This window comes from Leuresthes tenuis, unplaced genomic scaffold (assembly GCF_036924035.1).
Source record: "Leuresthes tenuis unplaced genomic scaffold, fLeuTen1.0.hap1 SCAF_8, whole genome shotgun sequence".
Taxonomy (NCBI): Eukaryota; Metazoa; Chordata; class Actinopteri; order Atheriniformes; family Atherinopsidae; genus Leuresthes; species Leuresthes tenuis.
In genome coordinates, this window is record NW_027325362.1 from 13,288,897 (window position 1) to 13,309,211 (window position 20,315).

The 20,315-nt window shown below is 39.4% G+C and overlaps 1 protein-coding gene across 1 annotated transcript in view; it reads right to left on the bottom strand.

Annotated features, from left to right (window-relative positions):
* The window catches only part of kcnma1a (potassium large conductance calcium-activated channel, subfamily M, alpha member 1a), a 146,022-nt gene that overhangs the window by 104,289 nt on the left and 21,418 nt on the right, over positions 1–20,315 (bottom strand). Inside the window, 1 exon segment of the mRNA XM_072390909.1 lies at positions 2,617–2,784. Within this exon segment, the coding sequence (XP_072247010.1) occupies positions 2,617–2,784 (168 nt within the window).

Sequence of the window (20,315 nt, forward strand, 5' to 3'; positions counted from 1 at the left end):
AGAAAGGGCTGCATAGTAAAATAATACCAAGGACTGCACATTGCCAAGCCATGGGTGGATTTATATTTGTCTGGTAATTCAATAAACCTGAGGGGACACTTGATCTTTCACTAACAGTAAAGTCATCAAGGAAAACAAATTAACTGGAATGGAGGATTCTGCCTTCCAGAAACTATCCATCTCAGTGTGGGTTTGTCTCTTTTTACCTGGACAGAACGGCGCCTGCATCAAGATCTGATAACACCTGTGTGAGTGTGCGTGAGCAAGAGAGGGACTGTGTTTGTGTGTTATTTCTGCTCTACCCAGGCAGACGGCCCCCTAATGTCAGATGACTGAGCGCCACTACACAGCAGTTGCTATGGTTACCAGCCAGGTTCTGTGTACACGGATACTTATTGCAATTTTGATCTGCTGTAGGGTGCTGATGGAAGAGCAAGAGCTCCACAAAATCACCTACCCACCCACACGCAGGCACACACACGCAAATACATACATACAGGCAAGCACACTTAACTAAACACAATGTATCAAGGTTGTACTGGGTATGTTGAGAAGAAGTTGCATACGTGAACTCACAGATGTACATACTCCACCTACATGATGATCTACTCACTCACCTTCACGGAGCACTCCGTACTTGCAGTACTGTGCTACAGATCATTTGAATGAGCACATAAGTAAACACAGCCTGCTGGGTTGAATTATCAGCTCCACCAGAAGTAGCACAAATCCCAGCAGGTGATACACTGGGTAACGTCTAAGCTTAGACACCCCTTTAAAGCAGGCAGTGCCTCATTCCTACCTGACTTGTCACAAACACACTGTTTTACTTTCCATTTGCTCATCTGTTCCTGCGTGCATGTCTCCTCTCTCCGTGTGTCTTTGCTTTCTCTCTCCCACACACATTTACAGACACAGAGAAACATACACATAGGGCAGATTGGGAGTACTCAGTCAGAGCAGAAGATGAAAGGGAAAGGGAGCTGTGTCCATGCCAGCAGAGCTGTGTGAGTGGAGGAGTGATGAAAGAGAAGCTCATTTAATAAATTGACAGCTCCCTTCAGGATTCTTCATCTTATTCACCATAAAAGGCTGGAATCTTTCTCAAAACCGACTATTCTCACCAGGCGTAAGGAAACTATCACATTCCAGCAAACATTAACAATGACAGTGTTGGTATTTTAGTTTGAATCCAACTCCCTCCTCACTCCCACGGCTTCTCCATTCAATCCACAGATACCCAGCATGTGTCTGGGTAAAAGAGACCAGCTGTGATTCAAGTTAAGATGTAAAAGGAGAGCTTGACAGTACAGAACTAAAATATGTTTCCCTTGACAAATTTCATATATTAACACTTAGCTATATTTTGCATGAATTATAAAAATGCATAAATAGACATACCCTGTAAATATACACTGTATCTTTCTTGCACAAACCCCTTAATTTCGCACCCTGTTCTTAAACCTTCAGACGTGTAAGTGTAAGCTGCTGTAATGGCGATTTCAGACCAAATCATTTCCATGCTGACGTTGTGATTAAAACTTTACCATAAATGTCACCCTGTGCTAATTATACATTCTAAACTATAGTATTTCCATAAATCAGATTGAAATTAGAATGAGGCTAGTAGTTATATGCACCAACTATTTGTCAAGTGCTCAGAGGAGCAGCAAGTGGCATAAATCATACAAAACAGGAAGCAGGAGAATATCAAAAATAGTGCCCATGAAAAATAAGTTTTTGTCATTTTAATAATGGATAATTATTATATATAATTCAATTCAAACTATTCACAAGTGACACTTGTGTAGATTAATTACATTCCATTTATGTTACTTGTACAGCTTTTTAATATGGTTTTTAAAAGTGATTACTCTGGAATATGTATCCATGTTAACAAACACTACACAGTTTCAAAATCTATACATGTGTATACGAGTAAAATAGTTACTATTAGATCAGGATTTGGCAAATATTTACAGAGTGAAGGAGGAATTCTGGGGGCAGAGCGTGTGATTGAACAGAATAGAAGGTCAGCAGTGGAGAAAAGCTCCAACTTATGGCAATAGGCAAGCCGCACTGACAGCTTCGTGCCTACTGAACAAACCCAACATATCCTACAATTTAACTTGACAAAATAACTCACCTTGCATACACACAAGGAGGAACATACACACCCACACTCATAAATAAAAGTACACTCATCGGTTGAGCTGGCAGAGGCATAGCAGTGTGGAGCTAAAGCATGCAGCACAGAGGCAACAGCAGCGCAGAAAAGGCTGGAACTGCCAGCAAAACAGCTCACTGAGATTCAGCAAGGACTGAGCACTGCTTCGCCTCTGTGGGGATCAAATGAATTGTCCTGCAGTACATCTCCCATGGGACCTGTATAACGCAGGTGAGGAAAAGTGTGCATGGCCATGGATTATACAACGGATTTGTTTGGAATACCAGTTGACGTGTGGAAATAACAGACCCAAACAAAGACAAAACTCCTGCATTAACTTTATATGTTATCTATATTGGGTTGAACTGATCATTAGTTCCCGACAAGTCTTAATAGATTTGTTGTTGGATTTGTGCTTTGAGATATCTAGTAGAAAAGACCAAACCTACCAGAACTCTGCCGGTGAGTGTCTGAGCAGAGATCATGACACCGGCCCAATCTTTGACTGAAGTCATCCATCCCACCTCACTGGCTGGTGCCTCCTCCTTCTCATCAGGACCCTTTGGTGTACTGTCTGCTGCCTGATTGTTGGCAGGATTGTTTACTTTCTGAGCCTCCTAGAAGAAAAAATGATAACAATAATATGTGTAATTAAATTTAACAAAGATAACAGAAAGACAGTATTGGGCTACATGAAAACCCATCGACATCAACTAAATTTGTCAAATGTCATCAACCAACAAAGTACACATACCAGTTGCTACAATATGATACCCTGGTTAGTGTGAAGGGCAAAAAAGGGACTTTTCTTACAGCCATCATGTCACGATGGCCTCCATCTGTTATATAATCAATATGAGTGTTCAAATGCATGTTCAGTTTAGATAACAACAGGATGCATGTGTAGTCGCTCTAGTTGATTTGCACATATGGCTTTTCATGTTAATTGTTCCTCAGGGCAAAGAACATAAGATGTTTTTTTTCTGTTTGAGGCCTTTCAACGTTCCTTCTTGTGTCCGAGTGAATGAGCAGAGTTGCAAGGCAGTTCACTGACATGCTTTGCTTGGCACAGTCACTGTGTGCAGCTGTTCCTCTCGAGCCATTCACTCACTCCTGACTTTACACAAGCAGATGCTCAGATAGCCTTTCCTTCTGGCAGAAAAAGGAAAGGAGTAGATTTCTAATTGTTTTAAAATCTTTGGCGTAACAAAATCCAAATACAATTAGATCTCACTCACACGCAATTGCAAAGATGCTGAGAGAGGATTGTGTGTATACGTCAGCTTCATTAAACGTTGTGTCAAGTCCTTAGGAAATGGCCTCCATGGAAAATCAGTGGAACTTTTAAGCCTCTTGAGCGCAGCCCATTGGTCTATTCCAAGTGGACAGGCTCATATTCACACAGGGTGCAGAGCTTGGAATACAATTTACAACGTCCATCCTCATAGTGACATCTGACAAGTAGCTATCAAACCAGATTATGCACATTGTCAACAAAGTGAAATTTGTTTGCTAGTCCTGTATGTCAGCTAGCTTCAGATTGTTGGTGTAAGTCCTCTCTGACATCTAAAAGTGATGACGCAATGTAAAAACAATTTGTGGTGACAGTTTTTTCTTACAATGAGTTCGATTCTGTTGTTCTAACCAACATTTTATTCCATAAACTGCATGTTACAGTAAAGAAACTGAAATCCAGAAAACCACATACAACCCAAAAACAAAGAGAGGCTATAGAATAGTGCTAGATGGGTCCAAGAGAGTGCTCTGTCCATTTCAAGGGGATTTCCTGGTCAAATTGGATTACATTTGATAATTATACAACATGGATACAGCTGCCATTTTCCTAATTTCATTCCAACCCCAATAAACTGGGCCTAAAAAATCCTAACTTAGTCATCAGATGATTATCTGCTCCTGCCGTTGGGCCTTTTTATACTCCAGTGGATAATTAAGTTACGTGTGCTTTCAATACTCATTAAATAACTTGATGTAGGAAGAAAATTTGGATGCTGTTAAATAAAATCAAAGTGCAGTCATTTGGAAATCTCATAAACCAATGTTTTTATAAACAATAGAACATAGATGCAAAATGTTGAAAGCGAGACACTTTATAATTAATTTTAAAAAGTTGGAATGGAAAACAACAGGTTGTAAAACAGCTGGAGGAATATGTTGCAAAGAAGTTTAATAGGCAACAGATCGTTAACATGACATGACTCAGCAGTCTGTCGGAGGTCTATCTATCTATCTAAGCTATCTTTAAGCTTAACTGATGTCAGATGTATCTAATTGCGTTGTTGATATCAAACCAAATTTATAATTTCCATCCATCTATCTATTTTCTATACCCACTTAATCCGGGTGGAGCCTATCCCAGTCGTCATCGGGCGAGAGGTGGGGTACACCCTGGACAGGTCGCTCGTCCATCACAGGACCAAATTTATAATTCAATTTTCTAAATCATTTTAACATTACACAACCTGCAACCCCAAAAATAACTGAATCATGGGAAGAAAACATTTGTATTTCAAACACATTTAAAATTCTTGCTCTTCCCACAAAGCTTTTGATTGCAAGATTCCTCTAAGCTAATAAGTACAAATGTATTTCATGCTCAATCACAACATAACATTTTGTTTCGTAGCATCTACTCGAAATGATTTATGGGATCTATGAGCTTTAATAATCAAAATAAAACCCATTATTTTTCTCAGATACTACATTGCTGCTGCACCTCTACTCTGAAACGACTCTGAATTCTGCTTTAGTTCCTGTCTCTTTAAGAACCCCCTTCCAACAAGCAAGGCCTACCAAGGCTGGCCAAATGACTGGTAAAAAGTGGTGGAGGTCAGCATAGCTTTTCAGTCTTTACAGGATGTATGCTAAACTAATCACTAGGCAAGCGTTGTTCAAATGTGTTACATAGTGACGGAACAGACAAGTGAGGGAGAAAAAAACTCATTTGGTTACATTTGGTTGTACGTCTTCCCGGTCTCATGCTGCATATACTCAGCAAAGTGTTTCACTCTTACTGGCTGTGTGTTTACCTCAGAACACCCTAGACATATTATGCACTCGTCTGTGCCCATCAGTTACTTTTTATCCAGAGGATCCCACCTACCTCATACGCTCACAAGTACCACAGTGGGAGCACGTCACATCACACTAGTACCACATCATGTCATGCAAAATCACATCTCACGGCACTGGTTCTTTTCTCTCTGACTTCTGCTTCCTCCACATTTCTTTTTAACCATCATAAGTTACATTATTTATCTGTCAGTCAAAAAATGCAACTGACATATTAGACTGGCATGAAAAATCCAGAATTCCAGATTCAGACCGTAGAATCAGATTTTGAATATCAGCTCTCACTACATGTTGGTATATGCTGGAGGGAAACACATAAATAATAAATGAAGACACGAACTGATGGCTTTGCAGATCAGAGGACGTAAGCAATGTATTTCTTCCAGTTCATTTGAGTGACCGGCAACTAGGCTATGCTGGGGGAAGAGAAGCACTGAAGCAGACTGTTATGGGAGAATCCATCTGCTGGCTATATATATACACCTGTGATGTCAAACTGAGAGGGAGATGGGGAGAGACTGAGCAGCAGGAGTCACAGGCAACATCAAAAAAGGACAAAATGTTCGGATTAAAATGATATGCGATAAAATGAAGCCACGCACATAATAACATGTCTTAAGTTGCTGATTAAACAAACCAAATGTTTCCTACCAGTGTGAACTCAACGGGCAACAAATCTTTCTGGGTTTTTTTTTAGTTTTTTTTTTTATCTAAGGTTTTACAGAACAAGAACCGGTCATCTCAGCGAGCTGTAATATGAGCTTTGGCCACCAGGCAACCCACTTCCAAAGTCTCAGCAAAGTAAACAACTTTACTATACCCTGCTGTTGTGTGAAAGACTATTCGCTCCTTGCACAGCATGACATTAGATGGTTGAAATGGTCTTTTAAAAAAAAAAGCTCAGAGTGTTCGCAGAAGCACATAACCACCATTGCATTTACCATCAGCAACTACAACTGTTGTACCTAAATCAACTCTGACTGAAATGTCAAGTGTTATAACTTGGAGCATCAGATTATGACAAGAGTTTCTTGTTTGATCTACTTGAACTGTTTGGGTTTTTTTTAACTATTGTTTATTTTTGCAGATTTCCATTTATGTTCTCGAAATGTAAAATTAATTGCTCGTCTTAAATCTCATGTGAGGATATTTCACCAGCTAATTATTGCTAAATAGCACTGACAGTATCTACAATTTCACTCCTAGCTACAATAACAAATGTAATATGGGAAACAAAACACTACCTACACTGTTTTTTTTTAACAGTACATGTAGCTTTTAGCAAATCTGGCACTTTATAAAGTCAGTACTATATACAAAGCCAATGTTACACCTTTTCAATTTTCTCTTTATAATGTGTTTTATGTAGTTCATCTCCCTACTTCCAGGGAGTTTTTTATAACATGACAGATGAACATTGTTAATATTAGGATTGCACCAATTAACAGCGTACACAGGGGAGGCCTGGTAATAATGAGCAAGAGAGCGACAACATGACACAGGAAGGAAGACAAAGAGAGGACTGACAGTGAGAAATCTACAGGACAAGGACAAAAGCAAAGGCATGGTGGAAGGCAATAAGGACAACACATCAAAAAGAATCAGAGGGAGGCAGGAATAGAGAAAGACAGAACAATAAAACAAAAGGGGCAGATGTAAGCATGAGAGAGATACAAATTAAAATACATCAAGAGAGGCAAGCAAACTGAGCAATCAGGACAGACAGAAGAGGGGAGGAAGTAAATAACATACAATGGGACAAATTTAGAGCAAAAAGGACTGGGAAGTGCGAGTGAGAGAGCAAGAAATGGAGGATGAGACAGAAAGAAAAGAGACAGACAGAGATATGTCCATCTGACTCTGCTGATCTAACAGGACTTGGCTTTAACGCAGCTGTTCCTCTGGCTTAGGGCGACATCGCTGGGGAAAACTATTCCAGTGTGAGAGGCTATCTATAGGCCCACCCTGGGAGACGTGAAAGTGGTGAATCTCATAACATGCTCTGTTCCCCTGCTTTGTTATTTTAAAGCCAGTGCAGTTAACCAATGTCCCTGGGTCACAGCAATAAGAGAGGAGGGAGGAAGAATAGGGAACCGTAATACAGAATGTTACAAAAAAAGGTTCAATCTTACAGCACCATGTGGAGAAAATCCTTTTTGCTGTTTATCGGTCAAGCCTACTGAACTATATAGTGTAAGGAAAGCCACAGATGGTGCAGGTTAATTAGTACCAGGTCACAAAGGAAAAAAAAAATCCATTCAGTCAGAATGACAAATGTTATAATAATTAAATATTCTATATCGGGAACACTCACTTTTCCGTGTCTTGCTGCAAAGCAAGTAGAGAGGGCAAAGTTCAAAAGTAAAGAAGATAATCGTGAACTTGGAGGATGGGCCTCGACAAATAAAAGCCTGTTGATCCTGAGCCCAAGGCTTACCTGAGCTACCATGAGTCTAATTTAGGGATCACACAGGTACAGTCTGGAATGGAATCTGTACAGGACCACGTCCATACAAGCCTACTTACACCACACAAATGCTATTCACAGAAGCTGTGTATCAGCCCTATAAATCTGCATGTGTAATGGAGAAGATACTCTGATCCCATGCGTACGGTGGCCCTGAGGTGCAAACACAACAAAAAAACATGTTGGAAACAGGAAAAACAGAAAATCAAATACACAACAAAATTATATGTCACGTTTTCTGTTTGATTTTTGTCTTCTTTTCTTTCCATTCCTGGAAAGAAAGTTTTGTTGTGTTTTGTTATTGAGTTGTTTAGTTTTATCCATTCACACAGTGTTCATCACCAGACATTTACTATATAAAGAGTAATTTCAATGTATTACTAAACAGGAATGAGTTCTTCCAAAACTGAAACAGTTTTATCTGCTGAAGATTGATAGCTGGGGGTGGATTTTGTACAAGGTTGAGTAATTTAAAGAGAAAGTCACACATTTAAGCATTTAACAACATAAAACTATGCAACTAATGTCAGTCGAGCCTCAAAAAAGTCAAGTCCAAACTATCCAGTGTTTCCGCAAAAAATACCAAAGCTATCAGTGTCACATTGGCTCTGTGCTGTCCTGCTGTGCCAGGCTCATTCTGCAGGCCAGAATGGGATTAGATGATTTGTGGACACTAAACTAAACAGATGACATACACAATATTAGCAAACAGGAAGACAAGCCAAACAGTTAACATCTTTCGGCATCCCCGCCGGACAGCACACCCGGCTGCATAACAGGACAAGAGCTCAATCCTCCAAATGGCGGCACTCCAAGTCCGCTTTTTTTTGTCCCAACTGTGACATCTCCTCTGCTGACTGAGAGAAACAATAAGACACTGATATGTAAAAGCATAATGTAAGCCTGACAGCGCAAACTGCCTACAACCTAGATTCTTTCATGTCTCCGATTCATAACACTGTATTAAAATCTCTCCACTGATACAGCTTTTAAAGTTCAGCGGTCCCAGATAAAAATAGATGACGCAGTGAATTGTGGGTGATTAAAAGGTCAGTCTGTAGCATCTTTGAGTTGAATCATTTAAATATCAGCAGATAATAGACAGCCAGTGGCTTCAGTGGGACCATAGTAAAGATGTAGGGTAAGTTATGAGAAATGTAACAGATGTAAAGCCTGATGAGAAACAACGAGAAATGAACGTCTGACTGGCCGTAAGCTCCCTCTACATGCGCTTATTTGACAGCTGGAGGCTACAGGAGCTTTGTCTGTCAGAATAACAAGTAAAACATCAGAATCTGAAGGTTCCATATAGTTTTCTTTATGAGTAAGCAGCACTGGCAGTTTCAGGCCTCACAAATCCATATTCCATTTTCTTCATATTAAACCAGAGTTGATTGACAGGAACCAAGGCAACTGTAGGTTGCAAATTCCAACAAACAGTGAACCCTGCTACTTCAGCCTGAGCCCGTTAAGCAGCTGTCAATCAGGCTCTGAGCCTCTGACAAAGAGCTTGTCACCTAATCTGAAGATCTTTACTTCCACTGTATCAGAGTGCAAGTACAGGTAATGACCCTTGTAATTCAAACATCAGAAGGATTTATGCCTCAGACATGCAGAACCATCAAAGTAAATATGTGACAAAGTTATTAATGTGAATGGAGAAATGGAAATTTAAGACATTACTGTATTGGGGGAAAAAACCCAATTATTGTGAAGTTATTACTATGCATACCATCACAACCCCTGTTCTCATCCACAAGCGCACACGCAATAACTGGTCATTTAATTCTGGACAGGTTTTATTCGTATTTTATTTTTCTTACTAATCTGGAGACTGCTGTTACTATGGCGATGCACACCACCTCACATCCTTGTTTCCTATGCAAATCGAGTCAAATGGACTTCATATGGGTCCATTTAGTAAACCAGACAAATGGCTTCAATGTGGCTGATGGCATGAGAAGACTTCAGAAGCAGCAGTTATCACACCACAAACAGAAGTCAGAGTTCACACAAATTATCTGCAGAGACTGTGATTATTTGCACAACGAGAACATGCAGAACATTAAGTGACCAGTATGTATTCTGAGCCAGATAGTAGTCTACATTATCTTACCAGAGGCGGTTACTGCACATATTTTTCTTAGTCCAGAAATTAGGAGGGAATGGGGGAAAAAAAATGTTTGACTGGCAGACTTTAGCCTTTAATCATACTATAGCTGTCAGTGGCGCCGTGACCTAAGGTTAATTTCCTATTCCACCATACTGTTGCATGGTATGTACAATTAAATGAGTGTTCCTGAATGAATATAAATGTGTGCCATTCTTATCTAGCACTCTTAAAATGGCCAAAACAAGGTCCTAAGGCATTTCCACATCACAAAGTTGATGCGACGCATACCTAAAAAGAGCTTCTTTTCTGCACTAAATGCATATGATGCAGTTTCAGCTTAGTACCACAACCTCTGTCCAGTCATACCTTGAAGGTTGACTCCATTTTCCATAATTGCTCTAACAAACAAGACATTCATCCATTCAGGGGCACTAGAAAAAGTTTGTGTGTCCATATGTGTGCTTTAAGGGCAGTAATTGACTTCTGTTTCAACTGGAACTGTGTCCACATCGCTTAGGAGGATATAGTAGGCCGGTGGCAGGATTCATATCTCTGCTATTGTAGAGCTTCATCTGCAGTAGAACACTCTAAGCAGCACTCAACATTACAAGTCAGACGTGGGATACACAAACTGATCCTAGGAATGCTTCGTGAAAATCATTAAGTTATGCTAAAGTTCAGCATAGAGCAAAGCCATATTACAGACAGAAACAAAACAACTGCTTATAACTTACTTTTTCAACCCACTCTCACAGCAGAACGTGTACTAGCTATGTTAATTTCACAATCAAGGCTCACAATGAATACATTTTCTTCCGTTATTTCCCTACTGAGACGCAGCTTACATCTGGCTACATGGTGATAGTGTCTTTTTCTGTCTCGCTTCATCATTCATGTCAAAGTTTAACATTTTGTAACATGAACCTTTTCACATTTAGCACTTTTAATTTTACCAAAACGGCTTATGAATAGGAAGAAGGGGTGCCGGGAGGATCTTGTCCATTAAAGATATCACAAATTGAGATCTATGCTACAAGAAAAAAGTTTTTAACAGTCCTTTACCCCTTCTAGTTTCACCTCACTTGCAATTCTTCACCTTCCTTTTTAAAGGAAAGCTTGTGAATGGTGAGGGGTGAGTGTTAAAAATAAATGGTTTTAAATAGAAAACATACATGGTTAGGCATTACACAGTTGTCTACTCAGGGGTAGCAGTTCCAGCCACGTCACATGGATGCTGCACTACACAACGGATGAGTCTCAGGATACATTACCTTTCATAATTTACAGCTATGGATTGTAAGCGTCTGTGTTTCAGCGATCAGGCCAATGTACCTATTGCACATTTTCTGATTAGAGCGGGCTCCATGACTGTATGAAAGTAGGTTTAAGTGGTTTTATTGACTTTTTAATTTAGGTCAGTATATATATATTTTTTTCAAATGAGATAAAATCAGACAATAGCATTAGTTAGGCCTGTTAAGTCATGCCAGGGTGTGTATTTCTCTTCACTTGCCATGGAGCCCCACCCTCAGCTTGCCTCTGTATTGATCAGCAACAAGCATCGACCTGCTTACAATTCCTCCTCATTGTTGCCAATTTACTGACTTTGTCTGCAATTTATTCATTAAAAAAAAAAGCATCATATGTAACAATGTTTTGAACAAGCTCTGAGTGAGGTGCGCATGTGAGCTAACATTCTCAGTGTTATTTTATAAAGAAGTATAACCAAAGTCAAAACAAATACAATAATATTGATTAATAATTGATTTTATCAAACGACAACGCATTTGTAATATCATTAACTTCTGGTGTAGTCTTAAAAGGTTTTATTTCAGTCAGTATTTCTGACTCATTGCAATGAAACAAATACTTGAAGAATTAAAATGAAAACAGCTTGACCATGAATTTAAATACTGTATATGAGTGCAGAAGCAGCAGGAAAGCAGCAAATTGATGCTAACCGTGGTAATTTTCATCTAAAATATAGAAGGGTAAAGTGTCACCTATTGTCTTAGGTAGAAGATTCTCAGTACAGGCGCTCTTTCTACATTTGACCATTATTTATTTCACTAAGTCCTTAAGGAGTAAGGTCTTCTCTAAGAAAGTTTTTCCTGTTCATAAATGGTTAGAACGAGCCTTGTTTCTTCCACCGCAGTCAAAGAATTTCAAAACAAGCAGCTCAGACAGCAACAACAATGGCAACAACGCTGTCAAGCAGTTGCCTGTCGTAATCTTGATCCCAATTGCCCTAAGAACACTTTAATGAGCTTTCCGCCTAAATACAGACTGCTGGCAGAGTCTAAATACAGACTCTGTCAAAAAGTAACTTGGTTAACGAGAGACTGATAAAAACTGGAGCCCCATTACCTTGTGCACAACAGGCCATCAAGGTGTTTTCCACGAGCGGAAAACTACAAGGATGGTAGCTTTTCCCTAATTGGCTTCCTGCTGTCTAACCTGCACTGATCGATGACGGTGCTCTATAAAGAGCAACATACAGATATGATTGGCACATGAATTTATTTAGAAGCAAAGAGGTGAAGTGCTGACTTGAAAGCAAGCAAGAAAAAAAGTCAGATGAGTTTGGAAATTGTGGAGAGATATAATTAACCATTTGATGTAAAAAAAAATGTTTTAAAAAAGGAAAGAAAGAAAGAAAGAAAAAAGGTGTACTGCCCTTGCATATGCCCACATGCACTAACAATCCAAATCAAATTATGCACTTGAATGATGCATTTGTGTAGTCATTTTGCTTGGATTCAGCCAACAACAAAACGACTCTGCTATTTAATGAATCAGTTGCACCAGAAAATGTGTAACTACAGAACCATACGAGTGGGGGAGGTTTTATGATGCTGCAGTCTTTGCATAAGATATGAATGACTAAACAGTCTCTCTGCACTCTGAGCTGACAGATGGGCAAGTATGCAACAGCATGTCCTCTGCAAAATGTTTTTCATAAGCAATGATTCAGAAAATTACAAAACCTTGAGTATTAAGAAATAAAAATGGAAAAGACAAATTAGGGGTATCATTTGATAATGAGCAAAAGTTGTACACTAGGGAACAATGCTTCTATGTCTATTTCACTCAGGTGTAAATGCTGCAACTGCAAAGTAATTTCCCAGTTTGGGATGAATAAAGTATGTCTATTCTATTCTATTCTATTCTATTCTTTCTGCAGGATTTCTTAAATGAGGTTAAACCCAGTGATAAAGGTAACCGATTTCTTTCCATTTGTCATTAGCAGTATAGTTACACTCGACGTGTACATGTACACCAATATTTGGACCATTGAACTTGATCTAAATAAGACAAAATTCCAATTATGACGTATACATGAGGTTCAGATAGGATTCCCCATTCATATTCCTGTTTACCTAGTAAAGAGCATAGTCAAATTAATGACTCAAGCCCACATTCCGTTCCCCTATGCCACTGCAATGTTTGTGACGATTCAAACGTTCATTATATCCATGTCTCTCAAAACAGAGAGCATTAGCCTACTCTGGTTTCTCCCCCACTCCAAAAACACGTCTTCCTTTTACAGAAGCATCAAGATCTGCTCTGAACTTTCAGCTGGTTTTGTCAATTCTTGCAAAAGAAACAAACAAGTCGGCCTATGAACACAAGTCCAAAACAAGCAACAATGTCTTAGACAAACAAGCCTAAAATCATTCATAAAAAGTGCATACATGTTCAGTTAATCAGAAGAAGTGTCTTATTCAGAGTAAGGTAGAATAAACAAACTCCTACTCCAACTGGAAGGGGTATCACTGAACCTTCCTACTGGCTGTGTTGGACCATAGTTTCTGGTGAGAATGACTGGGAAAACTGGGACAGCGGGTCTGAGATGGAGCTGCTAGCCACCATTCAGACAGCTAAAATGGGTTTGTCTCTTCTCATCAGAGTGCCAGTGCCAATGTCAGTTTCAAGGCCTGTTTGAGACATTGAGACATGTTTTAAAACTTATTTCAGATATGTATTCTTGCAAATTACCACAGCTCAATAATTTGGCCTGGTAATGATTGCCACTAGTATCCTTTCCCTCTGAAACTAGTGATTAGAGAGTATAAGGGAGACGTTTGACTCTCTCCATTATACAGATCACAGGTATATCCATACATCCCTAAATATTCCATCTCTCATATTGCCGGTGCCATCTCTCCTCTCATCTTTCTCATACCTATTCATTACCTCTTTGGTTCATTTTGCTTGCTCCTATTCTCTCTTTTCCACTTCATTCCACTCCATCAGCTTAAGAGAAGCCAGGAGAGAGCAGGGAGATTAAGCTCCCTTCGCTTGAGAGACAGGTCTTATTACCTTTATCTTCTTCTGATGCAATACTATTCACAAGTCTTTCAGGGACAGCAGCCTGTGCACAGGACTACATGAATTTATTTACACAAGCTTCACAGCTCTCTCTGATATGGAACAATAAAAACAGAGGTATAGGTAAAAATTCAAATTGGTATCCCCTGTTGATTGTTTGGCAATTGTGGCTAATAGAGATAAACAAGTTAATTTCTAATTCTGTAACACAGTATAATGTCAGTGAAGTAAAACACGTTTTTGTTATAGGCAGTAAAAAAAAAAAGGCAGTCATCTGAGTCCAATGATTCAGAGACTTGCCCTTGATTTAAGAACAGCTCAGAGGCTAACAAACGTAAGTGAAAATGATTTTCTAACTCTAGGCTTATTTTATCATTTTAAATTTAGATCTCATGCCTCCCACTGGGGAAAATAAATCGGCTTCCTTCATACAGAATTTGCATGTTTTAGGCCTGAAGTAAGGAAGAGGAAACAGGGAGAGGACACCCTGCGGATTGTTATGGCTTGTGTTCTATCAGCCTGCACCGTGGACCCCAATGGGATCCACAGGGAAGGTTTTGTTTCTTCACCGTGACCCCAGACAGAGAGGACTTTGACCTTGGCTAACAATATCCATTAAGCGGAGCTGGAGTCTGAATGAAATATAGCAGCACGTTTGTATGCACATTCTCAAGCCTACAGAGAATCAGTGCAATTATGCAAGATGGCAGCGCAACAAACCAATCTGTGCGTTTAAAAGAAAGGTCACTGCCTTTGGAGGAACACTGGCCTGTATCTGAACGGCATTAAGCCTCTATGTGATGTCAAGTGTAAAGTGGGCTGCTGGGGAGGATTGAGGCATCCTCTCAGTCTCTGACTGCATGAAACTCTACTTTACCAAATCAAAGTATTTTTTTTACTGTAGAACTAAACATCCACATACAAGGTTAACAGAGATCTCAGGAGCTGCTTTGTATCTACATTGAACCGTGTGCGTTTGTGACAAGCATTGGCCCGGGTTTCCACTGTGATCTGCCTGTTCCTGTTAGTGCTGTTGTAGCTGAAACAGGTTTGAGATTTTAGGAGCTGACAAAAAGTACTGCTGGATTTGCCTTTTGCTTGAGGTTGAAAGAGGCATTCCCTGTGATGCCACTGTGATGTGGGGGTGGTTTTTGCGGGTAGGGATAAAGAGATCCACCTCCCTAGAGTTAGCAGTTTGACCCTTGCAGGCTTAGTGCAGGGTGTGCTGTTAAGCTCAAATAAACAACACTGAAAATTCATCACAAACATAAAATAAATACTGTCAGTGTGCATTAGGGGGAAGGCTGGCAACAGCTTTCATATGGGTTGATGTGAAGACTGAATCAGCACCTCTCTACTGTCCAAACAGTGTGCAATTGATCACTGCAGCACAGTTCGAACCCAAGGACAAGTCAGTGGGGGTGACACATAAAATGTGTTATGGCTGTATTTGCATGACGGAGGAATTTACATTAGGGAATTAAACAGAAGCACCACTGTAGGCAATAGGGGAGGATGTGCAAACGAGCCTGTAAGGAAGCAATTAATCAACACTGTCTACACATTCTGATTCACTCTTTATGTGGGATGGAGTAAGGATGCTGCTAATACACACTTTATTTTTCTGTTAAGTGTAAATCTATGCAAAATTCCACATTTACAAATCCCCAGTCTTGAAGCTTTACTTAACCAGCTCTGGATGGCCTGTGAAGGTTCAGTGTAAGAACATCTTTGTTTCCACTTCACTAGCTAATGGCCACTGTTAATCAATACAGTTGTAAAGGATTTTTAGCTCTCACCATCAGCCTCATTTGTCAAAATAAAAGGCGTAAAAGGCTCAGGGGACTAATCAAAAGGAATAAAGCAAGAAGGAAATTCGTAGCTAGGAAACATGAGAAAGGCTGAGGGAGAGCATCGGCCGTTGAAGCGTGTACTCTGGCAGCTTCAGATTACAGCATGGAGTGGAAATTTGGATATCATTACAATTTCCATGCAGAATGATTAAATATTGTAGTCCAAATACTACATTGTTTATTTCGCAGAAAAAATTACTAAAGATGATACTAAATGCAACTTTTACATTACAATTACTGCAATTTCCCTAATATCATCCATTGTGTTGAGCAAACATTTAATCTATATTGCAAACTTTATAATAATCATAGAAGGAAAAGTTCAAACCTGTTTAAGCTGCACATTATTCCATGACCTGACACTGAGCCACTGACAGTGAGATCAACGACATTGTGATTTTGCTTGTTTCAATAAGCTTTCAAAACCGCTTCAAAACTAAAGTATGCAGACTTCATTGATGAATTACCAAATTTCTTGTTGCTTTATTATTTGGTTCTTTACAAAAAAGAAAAAAGAAATACAAAAACATAATGTAAATGCAGCTCACTTCCCCAAAATGAACAGCAATTGTAAGAATAAAACGTCTGTGTGTAAACTGCACAGCGAAGGAGGAGATCATGACGGACAAACGTCGCTCTGATAAGAGCAGTCCAGCACTCGCTGCTTGTCGCTTAGCAACACAGACCTTGCGGGCAGATAGTAGGTGTGTGACAAAGAGCTTGTGGGTGGGTAGGTTTGGAGTAGGTGGTAGTGGGGGGGGGGGGGGGGGGGGGGGGGCAGAATTATTGGGAAACAAAAAAAATGGCAGAGAGGAGGTGTAAAGCAGCCAGTGTCAATAAGACTGTGTAGTAATCAAAAAAGTGATGACTCAAGAGAAGAAGATTAGCATATTTTGGATTTAATGTGCACTGTAAACATGGAGCATAACATTTACATTATTAGCCTTTAAAATCAAAGCAAAGCATTTGATCAAATCCACATTGGTTTGTTCATCAGCAGTTTAATAACAGCCTGTAACCCCACTGTGAGTTTAGGTGCAATTAAAATCAAATTAGGTCACGTTTTAGATGATTTTCCATCCATCCATTTTCTATACCTGCTTAATTCATTGGTCGGGTTGCGGGGGGGGCTGGAGCCTATCCCAGCGGTCATAGGGCAAAAGGCAGGATACACCCTGGACAGGTCGCCAGTCCATCACAGGGCCACACAGAGACAAACAACCATGCACGCTCACACTGACTCTTAAGGGCAATTTTAGACTCACCAATTAACCTAACATGTGTGTTTTTGGAGGGGAGGAAGCCAGAGCACCCAGAGAGAACCAATGCAAACATGGGGAGAACATGCAAACTCCACACAGAAAAGCCCCAGGTGGGGGATCAAACCTGGAACCCTCTTGCTGTGAGGTGACGGTGCTAACCACCACACCACCGTGCAGCCCTAAAGGGTTTTCATTCACTAAATTTGTATAATTTGTTCATCATCAGCTGTACACGTGTACATGGACAAAGAATATTGGGAATAGAAAACATTTTTAAACTGCAGCTAAAGCAAAGAAAAACTCGGTGCCAGTTTTTTATATATTCACAGACTTTTTTGCCAATGTAGTTTTTTCCAGTGTCATACTTGTTAGATTCTTACTTTTTAGTCATCTTAAACCACTGCACTCCCTGATTTTTTATTGACATTCAGTTTGAACTAGGATTTCACTTCTTTGACATGTGCACTGTGTTTTTTAAACACTACAGTTCCACAAATCAAATGAATCTAACATAATGCACCGTAAACCTTCTGATCAGATTACGTTGGCTCCAATTTCAACCTTAAAATAATCTGGTTAAGGAGTTGACATTCCAGCTGCAACAGTCAGAGAACAGCTTTAATCTTGTTTTCATCAAATCAAAGTGCATATGTAAATATACAGTGTGTTGCATGGTCAACATATGTATCACCAAGAATTCAATTGCCATCTGAATGACCCTGAAAAGGATAAAGAAATCAGCAGGCATGGCAAATGAATGATTTACACTTTATCTGTGTAAAAGGCCACTTGACAATGTGAAATGGGGTGACATTTAAAGACACCTTTCTCTGTATGAGCAAAGGACACCTGGTACTTTTTGCTGGCATTTTCTGTGGCCTCAATTATGGAAAATGAGCAGTTCCATAACTCAACTTTTTAAAGTTTTTAAAAAAATTTTTTTGCTGATTGAACAAATTCTTGCAATTTTTTTAGCTGAACAAGCCAACTTGAATTAACATTAAAGCTATTGAGTTACTGTGTATCTGTGCTAAAGAAGTTTAAACCATAATTAGTTGCATTCGTTGAACTATTTGAATAAAAATGGGGTTTAAATAATGAAGCAATTTTTTGCCATTTAAGAAATTAACAAGGTAAAAACCGCAACAAAGTCTAAAAACTGAAATTTTCTAAAGCTGCATTTGGTCCACGGCACAAAACGTAGCAGTTTTACGATAAAGGCTCAAAATTTTAAAATGACCAGACCTTTGGAGCATCAAAACCCTTCAAAAATCATAAAATGAACACATTTTGCATTACATGAAACTGTGATGCATGCTGATATGATACAATTATCTTATTTTAGTACTTACTTTGGAGCTCCAAAAACCTACATTTTCCTCATATTGCAGAAGTTTTATATATTGAAAAAAAAACTTAGGACAAAGAAGGGATGGAAGGTGGAGCTGACCTATGGCCTGGTATGGAAGAAAATCAATTTGAGCCCCATCTGACCGAATATTGTCCAATTTTTCACTATTCAACATCACTGTCAGTTGGGGTTAGTTGTGGTTACAAATAAAAAAATGTATGGCTTGGTTTAGACATTGAAAAAAACATGGTTATGGTTTAAATAACACATGGTTAGATATTAATAAATGTATAGTTGCAGGTTTGCATCACATCACCTGAATACTTCCCTATGTCTTTGTTGTGCCACAGTGTTTTGGACATGTGTTCAAACATAACTATTGAAAGTTTTCTTGTGAGACAGGGCTGAAAAAGCAACAAAAAACAGATTCCTTATTTTGGCTTCAAAGTACAATAAACGCAAAATCTGCAAAAATGGACAGAGAGGACAATGTAAGCAGAACAGCTGGACACCGATTTGACCGATTTGCACTGGAAAGCAGTCTGTAAAGAAATGAAAATAACTAAAGATTCACAATTCTAAGGTTTCCATATCTGATCAGGCAACATGTTTTCAACACCAACAAAAATGAATAGTTTTTCAAACATGCCAAGGTTACACATATACGTGGCTCCACATTAAATGTGCAGCACTTTGCAAAGGAAAAGTGTTCTAATAATGCAGGTGGCAAAATACCAAAATACCATCACGTTATATTTAGCTTGTCAGACGGTGAAAAATAGCCCAAGTGCAACCTTGGTACACACTCAATCCTCGTGGCCTGGGCTTTACAAGACATATGCTCTTCCGCATTCATCCAAAGTCACCAACAACAGCCAAGTCTCAAGGAAATGTCAATGACAACAAGAGAGCTGTGCTAGAGTAACTTAAGAATGCCAAGATTCATATTGAGCTTTTAAACAACCATACTTGGTCACACCACAGTATGCGGCCAATACATGCTGCATCTCCTCAGCCTTCATCACATGCTTCTCATGCTCTGTCATTCATCCGTAGGTTCCTCCAGTACTTGCTCTCACACTGAGACTCATTCATACATTTACTGAAACATGATCATTAAAAGGTAGAAACTTAATTTCTAAAAACAACATGTCCTATAGTCAGTGTGGGCCGACTAACAAAGGTTAGCTTTTAACATTTTTTAAACTGCCCAATAGCAACCATTAATACTGATTCATAGGTGTGCAGTACTGGAGAAGTCCCCTCTTCCCCACAAATTATTTTGAGCAAATGCAGGAAGTCAAGGGAAAGTTTGCTGTGAAGAAGAGTACAAAATCACCTATACAGGAATTCTTTGATTACAACCTAAACCAGCAAGATGAAGGATCCGAATGTGTCGACATATAGTTGGAACGTACACTGCAACGGCATCTGATGAAGGACGCCTCCATCTGCAGCCTCCACGAGCAAACAAGGGGAATAACTTTTACGAGTGGGCAGGCAATTCTTACTGACTGATTGGAACTAACACAACTGATTCTTTTTACCTGCCTTCAAGTCATGCATCCATTTTCTCACGCAGTGAAAAAAATTTTACATTTTCCAGAAGGACACTCAGAGAAAACAAAAAATAATGAATCAAAGAGAGCACTCTGCAGCAACAAGTTATTATTTTACAAT